Source organism: Scleropages formosus, chromosome 1, assembly GCF_900964775.1.
Source record: "Scleropages formosus chromosome 1, fSclFor1.1, whole genome shotgun sequence".
Lineage (NCBI taxonomy): Eukaryota > Metazoa > Chordata > Actinopteri > Osteoglossiformes > Osteoglossidae > Scleropages > Scleropages formosus.
The window spans coordinates 16,150,009-16,167,306 of NC_041806.1; the positions used below are offsets into that span (position 1 = coordinate 16,150,009).

The window sequence follows — 17,298 nt, forward strand, 5'->3', positions numbered from 1 at the left end:
GCAGGAACAGACAGCCGTTTCGACTGTCCCCGACCAATTGGGAGTGAGCTTTCGCAGCGCTGAATGGATGCTCGCAACGCCCCTTTTCCCTCTCAGTCTGAAGTCGTGGACTCCCTCCCCTGGTGACGCCACTGGGATGTGATGGCGCTGTGAGCACGGCGCCCTCTAGTGGCCACGTGGCATCTCGCCTCTCTGTGTTGGACCTCGGGTTCCCAACATGCCCTCCTCCCCTCCTTCCCCTCCTTCCCCTCCAACACACCTCAGAGCATTTACATTCACCGTTTCTCCAAAGCAAGATACAACAAAAGTGCATTTTACCAACAGAGGGAGAGATTTAGATACGAACACAGTTCTCACGACAGTCAGTGTATCCGGTACCGTAACGTTTTATCCGTCCACATGATGAGGGTAACCGCATGCAGGCCTGACAGGAAATAGAGGGGTATCCGTTCATGCAGCAGGTAGGAGTTTACAGGAGAAGTGGGTTCGAAGAAGATGCGTTTTGATCCCCTTCTCGAACGTGGAAAGGGATTCAGCAGCTCCGAGTGCCACGTGCGTCATGCAGGACAACGAGCGATAAAAGCCGACGATGGCTGAGAACTGCCTTTGTGACAATAGTTTAGTTTTGTTTTCCTCCCAGAATAAATGTTCAGGCTTTACGTGTCACCGGGCGTGCTCCAGTAGTTAGTGCACCACTCTTTCTTGGAAACGGAGGAAACGACGTAGTGTTCGGACCTGATTTAGAGGAAAAAATGATAATGAAAGATTGACACGGAGCATCATGCGGATTTTCAACAAGCACAACTACAATAAATAGATGTGAGAAGCATGGTTTGGACGGTTGCCATCCTCTAATAGGGTTTCGTTCCTTTTACGCTCTAAGTAGTGTTTTAAATACACAAATAAAACGTGTTAACTGGCTCATTATGGCTTTTATTGCCACGGCGGTAACATCGGGCACACGAGTGGAGCCCATGAAGGGGCCCTTGAGACTGCGCCGGTGCCATCGACAGCTGGATTGTTCGCCGTCTCGCCGCGCAACGCTTTCTACCCAAGGATCTCCCCCGTCGGTCGTCCAGCATCAGGCGACCATCCCGCGGCCCCAGGCCCTCACGCTCGAACGCCCATCGAACGTCGCGCTCGCCCCAAGCACAGGTGTTTGTGTCACACGCGCGGCGTAATCCCGATTAACGGGCTAAAGCTCTTAAGAGGCGCGCTGAAGACGCACGCTCGTCTCCTGGGCGCAGGAGCATTGTGGTTTGTTTGTTCTTTCGTTTTTTTTTTTTTCCTTCCGTTCTGTCCGAAGGCAGCGATTGAATGGGACACTAAATATTCTCTTTCCCCGCTCTAACCCCCACACCCACCCCCTTCTGTGGGGCTCTGACCTCTTCTTCGCCGTTGCTCCTCGTTCGTATCGACAGTTGTAACCACATTTCTGCTGTGGTGATAGAACAGCTCACAGTGTGAATGTGTTTCAGTCGTGTGTGTGTGTGTGTGTGTGTGTGTGTGCGTGTCACTCTGCTGCGGTGTATAAACAGGCCAGCAGGTGGTGTAGTGGCTGCAGCTGGTACCTTTGGATCAAGTTCGAATCCCTACTCTCGCTGTAGTACGGAGTGCTTACTAGGACGTGACAGTACAGATTACCAGCTGAGTAAGTGAGTAAATCTCAGTTCCTCACTGTGGAGAAACTCACCACACAAATAAAAAAACAATCACAATAAAAGAATGAGTACCCCCCCCACACACCCTAGCCTTGTGCATAGTGATCCCAGGATAGGTTTTGGACCTCTGCGACCCTGATGAAGACAAGCTGTTCCTGATGCGAATGGATGGATGAGTCATTACAGGGAATTTACTGTAGTATGTGGAGCCCTGTAAGTCACCTTGGGTAACAATCGCTGTGCGGAGAAGCGTCTGCGAAACGAGTCGATGCACGTGCGGACTGCTGACGGTTCCGTTCGCTCCTTCCTCTCCCCCTCCTCGCAGGCCCACCTCCTATGAGTGGGAGAAGAAGGACGGAGAGCTCCCCCCGCTGACCAAGGTGGACGGCAGCTTCCTGCGCTTCGAGCTCCTCAACAAGTCTGACAACGGGGTGTATCTGTGCCAGGCCAACAACGGCATCGGCCAGGGCCAGGGCGAGTACACCCTGCTGGTGCAAGGTACCAGGGGAGGGGCATGGGGTGCAGCGGGGTTTTCGTCATTCCACATTTTACTTCTTCTGTTGCTGTGTATTTTCTATTTTTCAGTTCCGCTGCTCTTTTCTGATGTTTCTTTCAATTCTTTCTGTTTATGTCTCTCGTTGCCCTGCATCCTGCATCCATTTACTCCGCTGCTCTTCTCGCCTTATTTTTCACTCCGGTCCCCTATTACCTTCTCCACTTGTGCCGCGTGCCTCCGTTTCCTGTTCCGTCGTGGCCTGTCGCTCTGTAAGGCTCCTCGAGGTCAAACTTCCTCTTTCCTACTAGCCATCCAGCCACCCCTGAACCTCCCACCCCCGAGCTGTATCCGTTATCATCCTCCGAAACCACCGTGTGGCCCTTGTCCCCTCGCATCCCAACACCTTCGTCCTCTCCGTGGTCCACAGTCCCGTCCGACACCTCTCCTCCTGCCACCGCTTCCCTCCCGCCCACCTCTCCTCCTCCTTCCTCGAACCCTACGACCGTCACCACTGCCCCCCCTTCGACGCCCAGCACTTCAATGTCCAACGCTCTCTTTCCCACCGTCACTGTGACCCCGCAGCCGTTCTCTCCGCCTCCGTCTGCCGCCACCTCTACCCCCTCGCTCGCCTCTCCCGCCGTGTCTTTCACTCCCACCTCAGTTTCCATCCGGCTGAATGGATTTTACAGCTTCACAGGTAACCTGCCCCCCCCCCCACACGCACATACATACAATGCCACCCAAAACGTACACGCACTGAGTCATAGTTTACTGCGGGTCACAGACTGTTTACAATTTACCGCGTTACTGGTAGCTGATGCTACCCAGTGACAGTGCAACACCCACCGAGTGACAGCTCGGCTCGCAGTTTGTTATATGGTTTGGAGTATTTCTGGGGGCAGCAGGTGGCGTAGCGGTTAGAGCTATAGCCTTGGAATTAAAGAAATCGGGTTCAAATCCCCCTCCTGCGATAATACCTGTGAGCACGGTATTTTACCATGAATTGATACAGTGATAATTTCTCAGCTGTAAATGTGCTGGATCATCTTGAGTGCTAAATCTAATACAGTAGTCCCCTTTATCCGTGGGGGATGTTCCAAGACCCCCAGCGGATGCCTGAAACCGCAGATAGTATATATAGGGTTCGGTACTATGTTTTCTCCTATACAGAAGAAGAAGAATTAAATTTAAGGATTAATGCCCAAGTCCTCATAAGTATTGATTTTTTTTAAAGAAAGTTTTTCTATTTTTACAAAAAAAAAAAAGAAAAAAAACAACCCAAGGGGGTTACTTGAACGCAAGCACTGCGATACCCCAACAGTCGATCTGGTAACCGAGACGGCTACTAAGTGATTAACGGGCAGGTAGCGTATGCAGCGTGGATACGCTGGATGAAGGGATGATTCACGTACTGGGCGGGACGGCATGAGATTTCATCACGTTAGTAAGAACGGCACGCAATTGAAAACTTATGAATTGCATATTTCTGGAATTTTCCATTTAATTTGACCGTGGCTGACTGAAACTGCGATAAGGGGGGACTACTTTACATACACACACACACACATCATCTGAACCGCTTGTCCCATACGGGGTCGCGGGGAGCCGGAGCCTGAGCCAGAGCCTAACCCGGCAACTCGGGGCATAAGGCTGGAGGGGGAGGGGACGCACCCAGGATGGGACGCCAGTCCATCGCAAGGCACCCCATGCGGGACTCGAACCCCGGACCCACCGGAGAGCAGGACCCGGTCCAACCCACGGTGCCCCCCGGACCTACTTTAATCAAAATCAATTATTACTGTAGATTAGTGTACAAACCTAACACTGCAAGTCGTCTTGGATGAGGGCATGCGATAAGCGATATTTAACGATTAATTTATACGAATAAAGTAAATCAATAATATTTAGCTTTTTTACGGCTCATTTGCTCCGTACAATTAAAGAAGGTAGTGAACGACGCTGTATGTATGACACAATCGGGTGTAATGTTTTGCACTTTGCGCAACGTTTGACATGCACAGTTTACGGTGGCACGTTGTGTCCTCCAGGCTTTTATGTCCTTTGTGTAGACAAATTACGGTGTGTCACATTGTACCATCTGCGCAACACTGGGAGCGGCACGTGGCTCCCGAATGCTGGGAGACGTAATGTTTCCAGCCTGACGGGAGTATTTGTAGTGCCGCGCGTCACGCTCCAGTCGTAGGCCTGCGTGCGTGAGCCCTCGCCGTACGTTCGGGTGGCTGTTCGGGAGAAGGATCTTGGAGAGCGTTCACATAAGAAGCACCGCGCTTCGGAAGCCGACGCGTTTCCGGCAACCCGCAGATTGTCTCTGCACGTCTCTCACTGCTTTTCTTGTGTTTCTTTTGTGTTTGTCGCCCACGCTTCACAACCGCACGCAACTCTTTCACACGTGATACGCCTTCATCCTTTCTCCATTCATCCATCTGCTCGTCCGTTCCACCATCCATCCATCCGTCCGTCCGTCCGTCCGTCTATCCGTCCATCCTCTCGGGAAGACACGGCAGACAGCGCTGCAGGTATTTTCACAGTGATGTGTCCGTTAGTGGTTCTGCCCCCTGCTGTCTGTGTGTGTGTGTGTCTGTCTGTCTCCACACTTGGTGTGTTTGTGTCTTACTTTCCACCTCTTTGTCTGTCTGTGAGGAAAAAAAAACAGTTGGTTGATGGGTTTTGTGTGCGACTAATGCTTCTCTTATGAATGAATGAATGAATTCAGTGAATCTATACTAAATATAAATGGAATGCATCGATAACAGTGAATTTATGAAACATATAAAACTGCTCTTGCTTATTTTCAGACACAGTGTCACACATATTTACTTATTTAGCAGACACTTTTTTCCAAAGTGACTTCCAGTGAACTCTATGTAGTGTTATCAGCCCACACACCTTATTCACCAAGGTGACTTACACTGCTAGATACACTACTTACACTCATCTATACATCAGTGGAACACACACTTTCTCTCTGTCACTCTTACACTATGGGGGATCCTGAACAGCATGTCTTTGGACTGTGGGAGGAAACCAGAGCACCCGGAGGAAACCCACGCAGACACGGGGATAACATGCGAACTCCACACAGGCTGAGCAGGGATCAAACCCATGTCCTCTTGCACCACCCAGGCGGTGGGAGACATCAGCGCTACTCGCAGTGCCACCCTGCCACCCTGCCCCCCCACCCCCCACACACATTTTTCTAATCATAGCCATTGTTTTTAAAGCAGCATGGGAGCCCTAAGATAACAAACTGTTTTGGCGTTTAGTCTTATTTTTTCGGGACATTTTCTCATAGATCTGAAAGTAGAGATGCCTAGCTTGTGATAAACACGCATGCACACACACACACACACACACACACACACACACACACACACACACACACACACACACACACTCTGAGCATCATCATTTCTGCCCTGTCCTGCCTGTTACTGCCAATGCAGTGAAACACATGGGCTGTAATATAACCTCTGTGCCCCCCCCCTCCCCAGTCCGTTCTTGTTTTCACGTCACACTTCCGCATTAAAATTCCTTGCTGTGAGCCACATTTCTGTAGCTATTAGAGGAACATCTGAGGAGGCGAAGCGTAAAGAGAGTGGACCTCAGAGTAGCCCTCCACGTGCGCCGGCGCTCTGCGCTCCTGGCAGGAAGCTGAGGCTGCAGATGTGGCCAGAGGCACTTTGCTCAGCAGAGAGATGTTCCCCTCTTCTCACCGTCTCTGTTCAGCCCAATTAGGGGCTGCGGCGCCATCTCGGCTTCTCGCAGCAAACGAGGCGCTGCGGGATGCCGTGTCGGCGCCGGTCCGCCGCCGTTTGACGGCCCGGCGCAGCCAGCTGAGCCCGTCCTCTGTCAAGGTCCTTCTTCTTAATGAGCCACCACAGTCCGAAGCTGGTCGGTGCCCCTCTGGCGCGCTTCCCGGGTCGCTACCGCCCAGGCACCGGCACGTACGCTAGACCGGGAAACGCCAAGTTGCCGGAACGATTAAAATGGTTAAACAAACACATGAATCATCAGCGGTTGCCCGGGCAACGTCACGGTACACGGAATGCCAGCTGAAACGGCAACAATGCCACCGCGAACGGATCGGAAAGTCCTCCGCAAGGGACACAATGAGCTGCTCTGTTCAGGTTGTCAAACTGGGGGCCCCTTGAGCGCCGTGCCCAGTGGGCTTCGCGTTGGCATCCAACTTTGTATGGAGGTGTCCGCTAAGTAAACGGCGCTCATCGCCATGGCGACGAGCGTCGGATAATGTAACGCTTCGTGGGAGGGGGAGGTTGGCGTAGTGGTTATAGATGTGAGCTTCTACTGTAAGGGCCCAGGTTGGAATCCCACCTTTGGCTGTCGCACCCCTGAGCAAGGTACTTACCCAGAAGTGATGCAGTACATATTGCTCAGCTGTATACATGGTATTGTAAGTAGTTGCCCCGCGTAAGTCATTTTGAAGAAAAGTGTCACGTAGAGGAATAAACGTAATGCAGATCTATTCCCTGTGCTTTGCTTGATTCTACAGAGGCTGATGCTGCGGTGTCTGCGGCCTGGTCCCGAAAGTGCAGCGCACACCGTGGTACCAATTCGGCAGTGATGTTTCTCTCACGCGCGCTCTGTGTTCCTCGCGTCTTCGCTAGGGGATTGCGCTCTCGCTGCTCCAACCGTGATCCCTTGTTTCAGCTCCTTGAGTTCGTTGAAGTCGACGCTCTTTGTGGCCAGTCGCGCGCTTCCCTCGGCGAGGCGGAACCCTCCGGCTCTTCATTCCGATCCGTGCGAATGTTTCTCACGCATACATGTAACCGGCATGTTCCGCTGATGCGTGCAGTCTTGCCTTAGCAGACCGGCACAGCGCTGAGAGGGAGGTTCGTGCCGTAAGTCTTTTCTTTGGAGCCCATCGGTGCGTACGAGGCAGAGTGTGTGGTGCAGAGCTCATTAGCACCATTGCTCATACAAACAATCCTCTGGTTGTGCTCTCATGGAAAGGATTATTCCCTGACAGCGAGCGCATTCATGGAGGGCCAGAGTCCATCGCGCTCCTCCTAATAGCTCCACGGCGAGCGAACCGTTGATGAGCCGTAAACCTCGGTCTCGGTGGCGACGCCCGAACCAGCTGTCATTTTAAAGGAATAAGTCGCTCGCAGCTGTTTGCGACGCCGGGTCTCTTCCCCGACCTGTTAAGAAGGTCGGAGGCCGGCGGTGTGCTGAGGTCACTCGACGGGCCCTTTCCTCCAACGGATTTATGGTCAGTAAATGGAGCGAGAATGGGGACCAGCAGGCAAAGCTCCTGCTTGTATGAAATATGCAGATGAGCTCCTGGCAGTTGCTCACAACCCAGTCACTCTGGCAAGCTGCTCCTGTGCTCCGGCCTCCGGCCTCCAGCCTTCGACCTCTAGCCTCCGCTGCCCCCAGGCCTTCCGTACGAGATTTAGGGGGCGTCACTGTGGGCTGCGGTGGGAGAGAGACGTGCGTTATTGTGTCAGCAGAAGCCGGAGAGGTGGCATCCACCGGGCCCGAGGCATCCTGGGCCTGGAACGCCAAGTCGATGAACGTTTACGTTGTCGCATTTCGGACATAACGCCTTCCTGCGTTTTCTCATTTTGCTCGCCTCTCCTTCCTCTTCTTCCCGTCGGCACTCTTCTGGTCTGTCCATCGACCCAATACAAATCTGTCCATCAACCTTGGACGCGTGTCAGCATTCTCACCGTCGCTTCCCCCCGGGGCCGCGGGTGCACCGCCGTCCTGCCTGACGGCGGTCCATTTGCATGTCAGGCGGAAGGGATTAATTCAGCGCTCAGATGGGATGTGAGAAACGAGCGAGAAACGAGGGAGCAGCAGGTCTGCGGAGCAGAGGATGGAGCGCCGATGGGGAGTGGGAGTGGGGGTGGGGGTGCAGGGGGTCAGCGTCAGCAGCGTTCTTGGAAAGGATGGCAAATCTGAAGGCCGAGGTGAGGGAGAGCAGCTCCTAACGGCGGCCGAAATGAGCTGCTCCGGGGCTCATGGGAACTCTGCCTAAAATATCTGCGACTGCGCAGATCTCCTTGAGACGTTATTGTCATGTTATTATGTTATTACTATTTCACTTATCCAGAGCGGCTAGAAACGCTGTCCGTTAACGCAGCCGGGTGGTTCGGCTTAAATACCTTTAAAACGGAAAGCGTTTAAATCACGGGTGCCTGTGTGTGTCTGGAGGCACAACGCAGCCGAGTGTCTTTTGATATTTGGATCACAGAATGTAAAATCCTTTCGCAAATATCCCCATTTGCATCTCAACTACACACAGCGAACTGCATACCAGGCTTATTACTGGAAGCTTCGGGTGTAAAAACAGTGAAACTTGGGACTTACTACGGTGAAAACGGTAAAAACACGGAGCGTGTCGGCTAAGGGTGAAGCAGTGGCTGCCACCGGCAGGCCGGCCGTCGGGGGGTGCTGCGACCGTGTCGGACCGCCATAGCGAGAGCACAACACTATAGGTGCTGGGCCGCGTCCCGTTCCCAGAGCCACAGGTACGATGCCGTCCCGTCGGGTCCCTCGGTCCCAGATGGTCCGAGAAGACGAACATCGCCGTGTTCGGTGTCCCCAACTGGTGTCCACGCCGCTGGTGCTCGGAAAATAGACGGTCCGAAGTGTACAGGTCCTCTGCACCGGACTGGACCCCTAATAGGACCTTTCAACGGAGCTTCCGGAATTTTCCAATAAATTAGGAAAAGGCCATTGGTTGGTCAGCTAAACTCAAAATTGCCTTTTAAACAATCCCGTAATTTAAATGCCCACCCATTTTTGTTAACCGCTTGTCCTGAGCAGGGTCACAGTGGCTCGAAGCTTATCACGCGAAGCTGAGAGGGGTCAGTCCATTACAGGATAGACACTCACTCACTCACTCACTCACTCTCACACTACAGACAGTGCAGCACCCCCAGTCTGCCTGAACTGCATGTCTTTGGACTGTGGGAGGAAACCAGAGCACCAAGAGGAAATCATGCATACATAGAGGAACATGCAAAGCCCACACAGACTGAGCAAGACTGGAAGCTACAGCAAAACAGGCCAAGCACGCTGAGGTGGCAGTCCTACCCGCTGTGCCGCTGTGCCACTGTGCCGCCGGCAAGTTAGCGATTTAGTGATTTCGACGCACAACGCTCACAGTACGTAATGTGGAAATGTACAACTGGTCGTGTTCTTGGCGCCAGCCTCCTCCTTCATTAATGTCATCGATAGTTTTTTTTTCTCCCTAGCTGTAGAATATTGGGCGAAATGAAACAGTTCGTGAGAATAACTTTATTCGGATGCTGAGTAGCAGGCGTACAACTCTAAATCCCCAATGCATTTTTCAATAAAACAAATTCGATGCACGCGCAACACAGAATTCAATTACTGCCACGTGCAACGGATTTGAGAAGATGTGGAACGCAACGCGCTGGACCGACAGGTCCTTCCCCTTAGCGTAGCCCCCTTCACCCCCCGTGGTTGCCATGCTCCTTTTCTCCCACCAGCCGTCCTTCACCTCCTCCCAATTCTCTCTCTGCGCCTTTGCTGCTGGCGCACTCTGGATCTCGGTCGCAGTGTCCCTGTGCCATAGTTCGAACGCCGACTGTGCGTCTTCTCAGCTCATAGCTGGGGCCAGATTTCTTTCGGTGTGTGTCAGCACCTTCACCATCGCTGTGGTATTCGTCCTTACTCAGGACCTAGCGGTGAACACACGCTCTCTCTGTGTCTCCGTGTTTCTCAGACCCCACAGCAATGTCGACCTCCTCGGGCGTGGACCACGCCGTTATCGGCGGAGTGGTTGCGGTCATCGTCTTCATCCTCCTCTGCCTTCTCATAGTCCTGGGCAGGTACCTCATCAGACACAAAGGTAAGCGGAGACCCACTTGCTGTCACGGCAACAGCTTTTGAACCCCAGAGCAGGTTGGCGCAGGGGACCGTGTGAGCCGGGATGGCGTCGGGGGTGGGGCGGTCATGATCTGGAACACGGTGACCCGCTGCACCAGGTGCAGGTTTCCAGCAAGCTTGGCGCCCCGAATGGGTTCAGTGCTCAAGTAGAACGCGCCGCTGCTCTCTGGCTCCAGGGTGCAAACAGCCTTGAGACGCGGTGTTGGTGCAACACTAATTTGACTCGGATTTCGCCCCCCCTCCCCCTTGCAGGGACGTACCTGACCCACGAGGCCAAGGGTTCGGACGACGCGCCAGACGCCGACACGGCCATCATCAATGCCGAAGGAGGCCACTCCGGAGCCGACGACAAGAAGGAGTACTTCATCTAGAGGAGGAGGAGGGGGGCCGGGTGGGGGGTGGGGGGACGAGTCGGAACACCTCCATTTCTCTTCACAGCTCCAGTTCTTCACGACATCGCAGGAAGTGCAACGGGGGGCGGGGGAGGGGGGGGGCAACGAAATCGAAAAAGGTTGAACTGAAGGCAAGAAGTTTTAAAAGGCTAACGTGACCTGGACAAACGCATCAAACGGGAGTGCGGAGCTGCGCACACACACACACACACACACACACACACAAAAGTAACAGGGGTTTGGTGGTGTGAGGATGTTGTCAGCGGTGGATACTGTGACGCCACACAAGCCAGAGGGGTCCAGCAGCACACAGTACATCAGTAACAACATGTGCATTTACGGAATGGATTCCAGTATAAATATATAAATATATATATATAAATATTTAGCATCGTTTTTACTCCACAGAAAGGTTTTGGTGTGCTGTAAATACACTTCTCTCCTTCCTTCTCTCCCTCCCTCTCTCTCTCTGTATGTAACACTGTGTCTGGTACTACAGTATATATTCTAAGGCCTGCCTGTTTTTATTACATGCGTGCAAATGCTCAGTTAAAAATAATCAATATCTGGGAAAAAAAAAAAAAAAGAAAAAGAGAAATGTTCTAAGCGAAACTAATTACTGCAAAGATTTGTATCGATTCCGTTTCCTCGGGTTCTTCTGTTTTTGTGTTGCTGTCGGTGTCACAGTTTACAGTGTGGGTCTTTTGGTCTCTCTGGAAAGACATTGGTTCTAAAGTTAAAACTGTACTTAACACCTTTAATTTAATTTTATTATTGATGGTCATTATTAATTGTACTAATAGTGATTACTGTTTATTATTTAATATTGTTACTGACCAACTTTTATACTGGGCTTTGCGAGGGAAGTATTAGAAAGTCCCGCAAATCTTCTCAGACCTGCGTGGTGCTGCACCCGTGACCCCCCCACGTTCTGTCACGGGTGTCCCAGTGGGGGGGTGCAGCGGCCGTTGCTTCGGTCTGGTACTTTTCACCGCTCCGTTACCATTATCATTCGATTTGCTTCCTCTGACTGTTCCACAGCATCTCCTGCTTCCAGAATGTACCGGCTGCCCTTCGGTTGTCCTCTTGATTCTCCGTGTCGTGACCCAGGGTCGAACCCGCGTGTCTCTCCCACCCCACGTGTAACTGGGCACTTGACTCTCCTCACTCTGCTCTCCCGGGGCAGCTGATAGTGTAGTGTTTAGCGCTGCTGTCTTTGAACCCAGAGGTTGCAGGTTTGATTCCCACCTCCTGCCATAGTACCCTTGAGCAAGGTGCTTGCTCTCAGTTGCTCCAGTAAAGTTACCCGGCTGTATAAACGGGTAAATAATTGTAAGTAGCTTTGGAGAGAAGTGTAAATGTCCCTTCAAGGGACATTGCATTTATACATGCAACGGATGCCATCTGCACACAGAGAATCGCTGGACTAGTTTCGATGTTCCGTGTTGACACGCATCGCCGTGCCCTCGTCCTTCCGCGGACGCGGGGCCGCCGACCCTCTCCTGTGGCGGCAGGGTGGCGTTCGCAACCTGCAGTCGCTTCTTTGCACGCGTGTGTAACGATCAGGGATTTAAATGTGTTCCATGTGGCTGTGCTTCCCTCGCGCGTCCCGCTGGGGTCACCTGGTCAGTGGGTCAGTCAGTCCATCGCCTCTTTTCCCCTCATCAATGGAGTGCTGAGCTCTCTGGTTGTGGCGCTGCTGCAGTGGCGGCGGTTCGCCACCAGGGGGCAGAGCGAGCAGCACCCCCATTGCGGGCTTTCCTGTCCAATCACGTGTGTCCCACTTGGCGGGTTCCCGGTGTGTTCTTGTGTTGTTGTTCTAGCAGAGTCACGAGCGTCGTTGACTTCTTTAAAAACGAAAAAGAAAAAAAAAAAAAAAAAAGAGTGTGTGTGTCCATATTTTGTTAAGTTAAACCCATTCTCGTTTTTTATCTATTTTTTTTTTGAGTGAATTGACGTTCTAGACACTTAGTTTTGTGTGCATTTGTCTCCTTGTTCAACATGTATGTATATATATTTTTTATATAGTGTCTCCTTATCTCTTTCCTCTCTCATACACACAGACACACAGCAAGCACACACATCTCGCACACACACACACACACACATACTCAGCTCATGTACGAGACTGGCTGCTCTGTAACGTGTGTGTGAGTGCGTGTGCTGGCAGGGGGGACGTGCGTCCCGACCGACCCAAACACGCACGGCCGAAAATGACGAAGCTCGGCGACGCTTCCGCTGTGCTCTTGTTGTTTGTTTTTTGTTTTGTTTAGTTTTGCTCTCTTGTTTTTTTTTTTTTTTTTTTTTTGGTTCACAGGACCCATTAGTACAACTGTTTGGAAAGAAAAGTCTTCCTTTGAATGAGAGCTCATATCATGTGGAAACGCTTCTTTTGTACCACGGTTCATGGTGTCACCACAGTGGGCTTCTGCTTTACCGCTGTTCCCTCTGTGGGTCCTTCTTCACGGGTGACGCCTCTTCATTTCTGTTTGTACAAGATTGATTTTGGTTACTGTATCAATACAGTTCCTTATTTCCAATAAACATGCAGTTGAGTTGACTAATCTTGATGTCGATGCTCATTTTTGGGGAAGCGGCACTTCCCTTGGCCTGTGCATAAACATCTACGTATTTTATGTCTTACTACACATTTTCTGTATATACACATTTCAGTTGAAATATTAATGTTTTTTTCTTTATCTGACTCCTTTGTCCAGGGTCACTGGCAGTTTCAGGTTTATATACAGAGCCACTTATGACTATTTACCCATTTATACAGCTGGTTCTTCCTACTGGATTGATCTCTCACACACTCTCTCACACACACACTTTCTGAACCGCTTGTCCCATACAGGGTCACAGGGAGCCGGAGCCTAACCCGGCAACACAGGGTGTAAGGCTGGAGGGGGAGGGGACGCACCCAGGATGGGACGCCAGTCTGTCGCAAGGCACCCCAAGTGGGACTCAAACCCCAGACCCACCGGAGAGCAGGACCCGGTCCAACCCACTGTGCCACCGCATCCCCCCTCCTACCGCATCACATCAGGGTAAATATTTTGTTGAGGGGTCCTTCAAAAGCCCTTGGGGTTTAAACAGGTGACCCTTGCTGTGGGGAGGGCCCCACCATGTCACACAGTGCAGTACCCACATGTTACAATTACCACAGTAACATTAAACTGTGCTGGTACCTGATAATGTTACACTAATATCTACATTTTTGTCATGTATCAGTGTTCAAAACAGTGACCCCCCACCAAGGGTATGTCACCAAAACAATGATAAGGGTCAGTTGTGTTAACTTGAAAGACTGGTACAGTATAACCTGTGTGCGAAAGTCAGACCGCAGTAGGGGGAGCTACAAAAAGGTATAAAGGACATACTGAAATGTTTCAGAATGTGTGCTTTCTTAACATCGACTAATTGTCCTTAAACCTGCATTTACATAATTGGCCCTAGAGCAGCAGTTTGCCAGGTGTGCAGAAAGGGGTTTCAGAGATCTCCCTGTTTGGCGTGAGCGCGGGACAGGTCAGAAACTCACCCTGAAGTGTTTTAAAGAAATTGCTTCTTTTAAAGTGTCACTGCTTGGCAAAACAAACATATTTTACTTGGTTTTTTACTTATGTGCTTTGGTAATATTAACAGGGAATAATGTATCCATCAAAAATTGCTCATGCTCTAATTGCCTGTTTATGCTGTTTTGATACTAGGTGATAAATTCACACACGCGCTGTCTGAAACCGTTCGTCCCGAGCGGGGTCACGGCAAGCCGGAGCCTAACCCGGCAACACGGAGCGCAAGACTGGAGGGGGTGGGGACACACCCCGGATAGGATGCCAGGCCGTCACAAGACACCCCAAAAAGGACTCCAACCACCTCACCCCCCAGAGGTCATAAATAGGTTGTGTCTAATTGACAAACCCTGAGATATTGGTAAAAGGAATACAAGAGATGCAAATAGTATAAAAAATGAAAATTAAAATTTTGCATGTATGGGACAAGCGGTTCTGAAAATGAAATGTTCTAAACAAGTTAAAATGTAAATTTCTATGCCAAACAACTGTTTTCCACTGCATATAACTATCTTCTGGCCATACGTTGTTTTTTCTTCTTTCCTTTAAAGAACACATTTATATGACTTATTTATTTGTTACAAAGTTATTTATATTTTGTACAAATTAATCAGACTTCAAATATTCCCTGGCCATACGTGACTGTAAATCAGTGCTACGGAGTCTGTATTTACCCTGCTGTGGCTCCACAAAAGGCCTGCAGAGGGCGCCAAACAACAGCGTTTTGTGCACGTTGAAGGCGCTGCTGTGGTTATTGAGCCCCGCAGGAACATTTCTTTCTTTGCCCTCTTTGCTGACATGTTAGAGTGCAGCAGTAAAGTGGTCCAGCGGTGCAGGTGCCACCCTGTGCGTCAACAGAACATCCATTCTGCTTCAGCTTTCCTGTTGCAAACGTAATCATTTGGAATCCACTTACAAGTAAAATACCAAATATAGCATTGGCTACATAGGGTTTGTAGGGGGTGAGGTGGCTCAGTGGGTTTGACTGGGTCCTGCTTTCTGGTGGGTGTGGGGTTGAAGTCCTTTTCGGGGTGCCTTGTGATGGCCTGGCATCCCATCCGGGGTGTGTCCCCTCCCCCTCTAGCCCCACGCCCTGTGTCGTCAGGTGGGCTCCAGTTTGCCGCAACCCCTCTTCGGATAAGCGGTTTCAGTCAATGTGTGTGTGTACATAAGGTTCTGGGCAGAAAAGAATTGCCAGGTCTCATTCTTCCCATGTAGAAGGTGTGAGATGTCAGACGATTACCATGCAATAGTTGCCCATCTCTTCTGGTGCTGTTTCTACGGTTCTCCGGTTCAGTTCAGTTGTTCACATGTTGTACCTCCTTCCATAAGCGCGCCTGAGTGATGCAGTCTGTCCAAAGGTACTCTGCCCCAAACGACAGGGTAAGAAACGTTTGAGTCGGTATTTACAACACATTGCGTAATGTGAGTTTATAGAGAACATAGGGGGTTGTCGGAGATGTGTTGAATGTTGAGGTGGATTAAGCAGTTCTGAGTGTCAAGGAGAGCTTATTCCACCACACTGGAGCCAGAAATATTGAAAAGAAAAATTGTACATATGTGTGTATGTCCAATATCTGTAATGGAGAAAACACAACTTGTTCCCTTTCAAAGCACTACACTGGCAGTAACTACTACAGTGAATGACAGTCATTTAGGACTAAATGTAACTTTTTAGTTATGAACACAATAAGTTTTTCTGACGATCTCTCATTATAACACACTTAATCCTCGCAGGTCTCACTGAACCCACAGACGGATGCATTTTGACACAGAATCAAAAGTTTCCAGAAATACGTATTCTTATTTTATAATTAAAAAGGTGCTGACAATACGTGACACGTACACAGACTAGCAGATATGATAGTTGTCCCATTAGTGAAACGGCATGTAACTCACTTTCCTCGAATACAGCAATTTTCTGAGGCCTTGCAGTATTGGTACTTGCTTTTACTGTGCTGTGCTGTATGTGGACTCAGAGAGACGACGCATTCCATTCACTGCGCTACCGCAGCGTCTTCACGGCATCCAAAAAATACCAAAATACAGACTGGATATTTTTGAAAAGATATCCAAGTACCGTCACTTCTTGTCGCATCACTAAAATAAGTAAGTAATGTAGTCAAATGGGTGGGGGATGGGGGGTGCGGTGGCGCAGTGGCGCAGTGGGTTGGACCACAGTCCTGCTCTCCGGTGGGTCTGGGGTTCAGGTCCTGCTTGGAGTGCCTTGGGATGGACGGGCGTCCCGTCCTGGGTGTGTCCCCTCCCCCTCTGGCCTTACGCCCTGTGTTGCCGGGTAGGCTCCGGTTCCCCGTGACCCTGTATGGGACAAGCGGTTCTGAAAATGTGTGTGTGTGTGTGTGTGTGTGTGTGTGTGTGTGTGTGTGTGTGTGTGTGTGTGTGTGTGTGTGTGTGTGTGTCAAATGATATGAATGTAACATTATCAGACACTTTGATCACTTTGATGTGTTTTGTGGGATACGGGTAGCCTAGTGGTTAGAGCTGCTGCTTTCAGACCCCAAGGTTGCAGGTTTGAGCCCCACCTCTGGCTGTAGTACTCTTGAGCAAGGTGCATACCCTAACTGCTCCAGTAAAATTACCCAGGTGTATAAATAGGTAAATAACTGTAAGTCACTTCAGAGAAAAGTACCAGCTAAATTAATAAATGTAAGTGATCAGGAGGTAATAGTAATAATGCACTAATAGTGATTTACACCTTGTGTTTTTGTCCTACAATTTATGTCATAGGCTGCTGAGAGGATTCACAGAGGACGAATTTCATCGCATGGTGTAACAAACTGTTTACTGTACACATGACAATAAACTCTTGAATAAGACAAGTAAACCAAACTAGACATTTTGCTGATGCGGTGCTTCTCGCTGGCAGTGTTTTGCTTCGCATATTTTCACACTACAGTGTTTGTACAGTAAGATCCAGCTCTGTTAAGCGAAGCCCAAATAGCGCTTTCTACAGTTGGACAAACAGAATCTGTGGCCTCTTCAAACAAAAAGGGTGAAAAGCTCAGCTGGTCCGAATGCTTTTCAGCCATTCCGTAATTGTGTGCCGCTCTGCGTCGTTCGTCTATAAGCGGCAGTTTCTCGGTCCTCGTCGGCGTCAAATAACGGGGCCGCGGCGGAGCACGGAAAGGGCACGAGACACGGATGAGGGCAGAATTTTAACAGGCTGCAGTACCAGATTCAACCGGCGAAGTGGGGGGCGCTGTTTCTCTCTTGGCAAATAAAATACAAAAAAGGCTTTTGTACAGTGTGTGTGTGCG

The 17,298-nt window shown here is 50.4% G+C and overlaps 1 protein-coding gene across 3 annotated transcripts in view; it reads left to right on the forward strand.

Annotated features, from left to right (window-relative positions):
- The window catches only part of cadm3 (cell adhesion molecule 3), a 32,806-nt gene extending 21,112 nt beyond the window's left edge, over positions 1-11,694 (forward strand). For 2 of the 3 annotated variants that reach the window (XM_029253362.1, XM_018758009.2), the window contains exons 8-11: positions 1,987-2,159; positions 4,674-4,694; positions 9,896-10,021; positions 10,312-11,694. In XM_029253362.1, the coding sequence (XP_029109195.1) occupies positions 1,987-2,159; positions 4,674-4,694; positions 9,896-10,021; positions 10,312-10,430 (439 nt within the window). In that variant the 3' untranslated portion in view covers positions 10,431-11,694. The remainder of the gene's footprint in view (positions 1-1,986; positions 2,160-4,673; positions 4,695-9,895; positions 10,022-10,311) is intronic. The other variant, XM_029253366.1, reaches the window with a different exon arrangement.
- Positions 11,695-17,298: the final 5,604 nt, after the last annotated feature.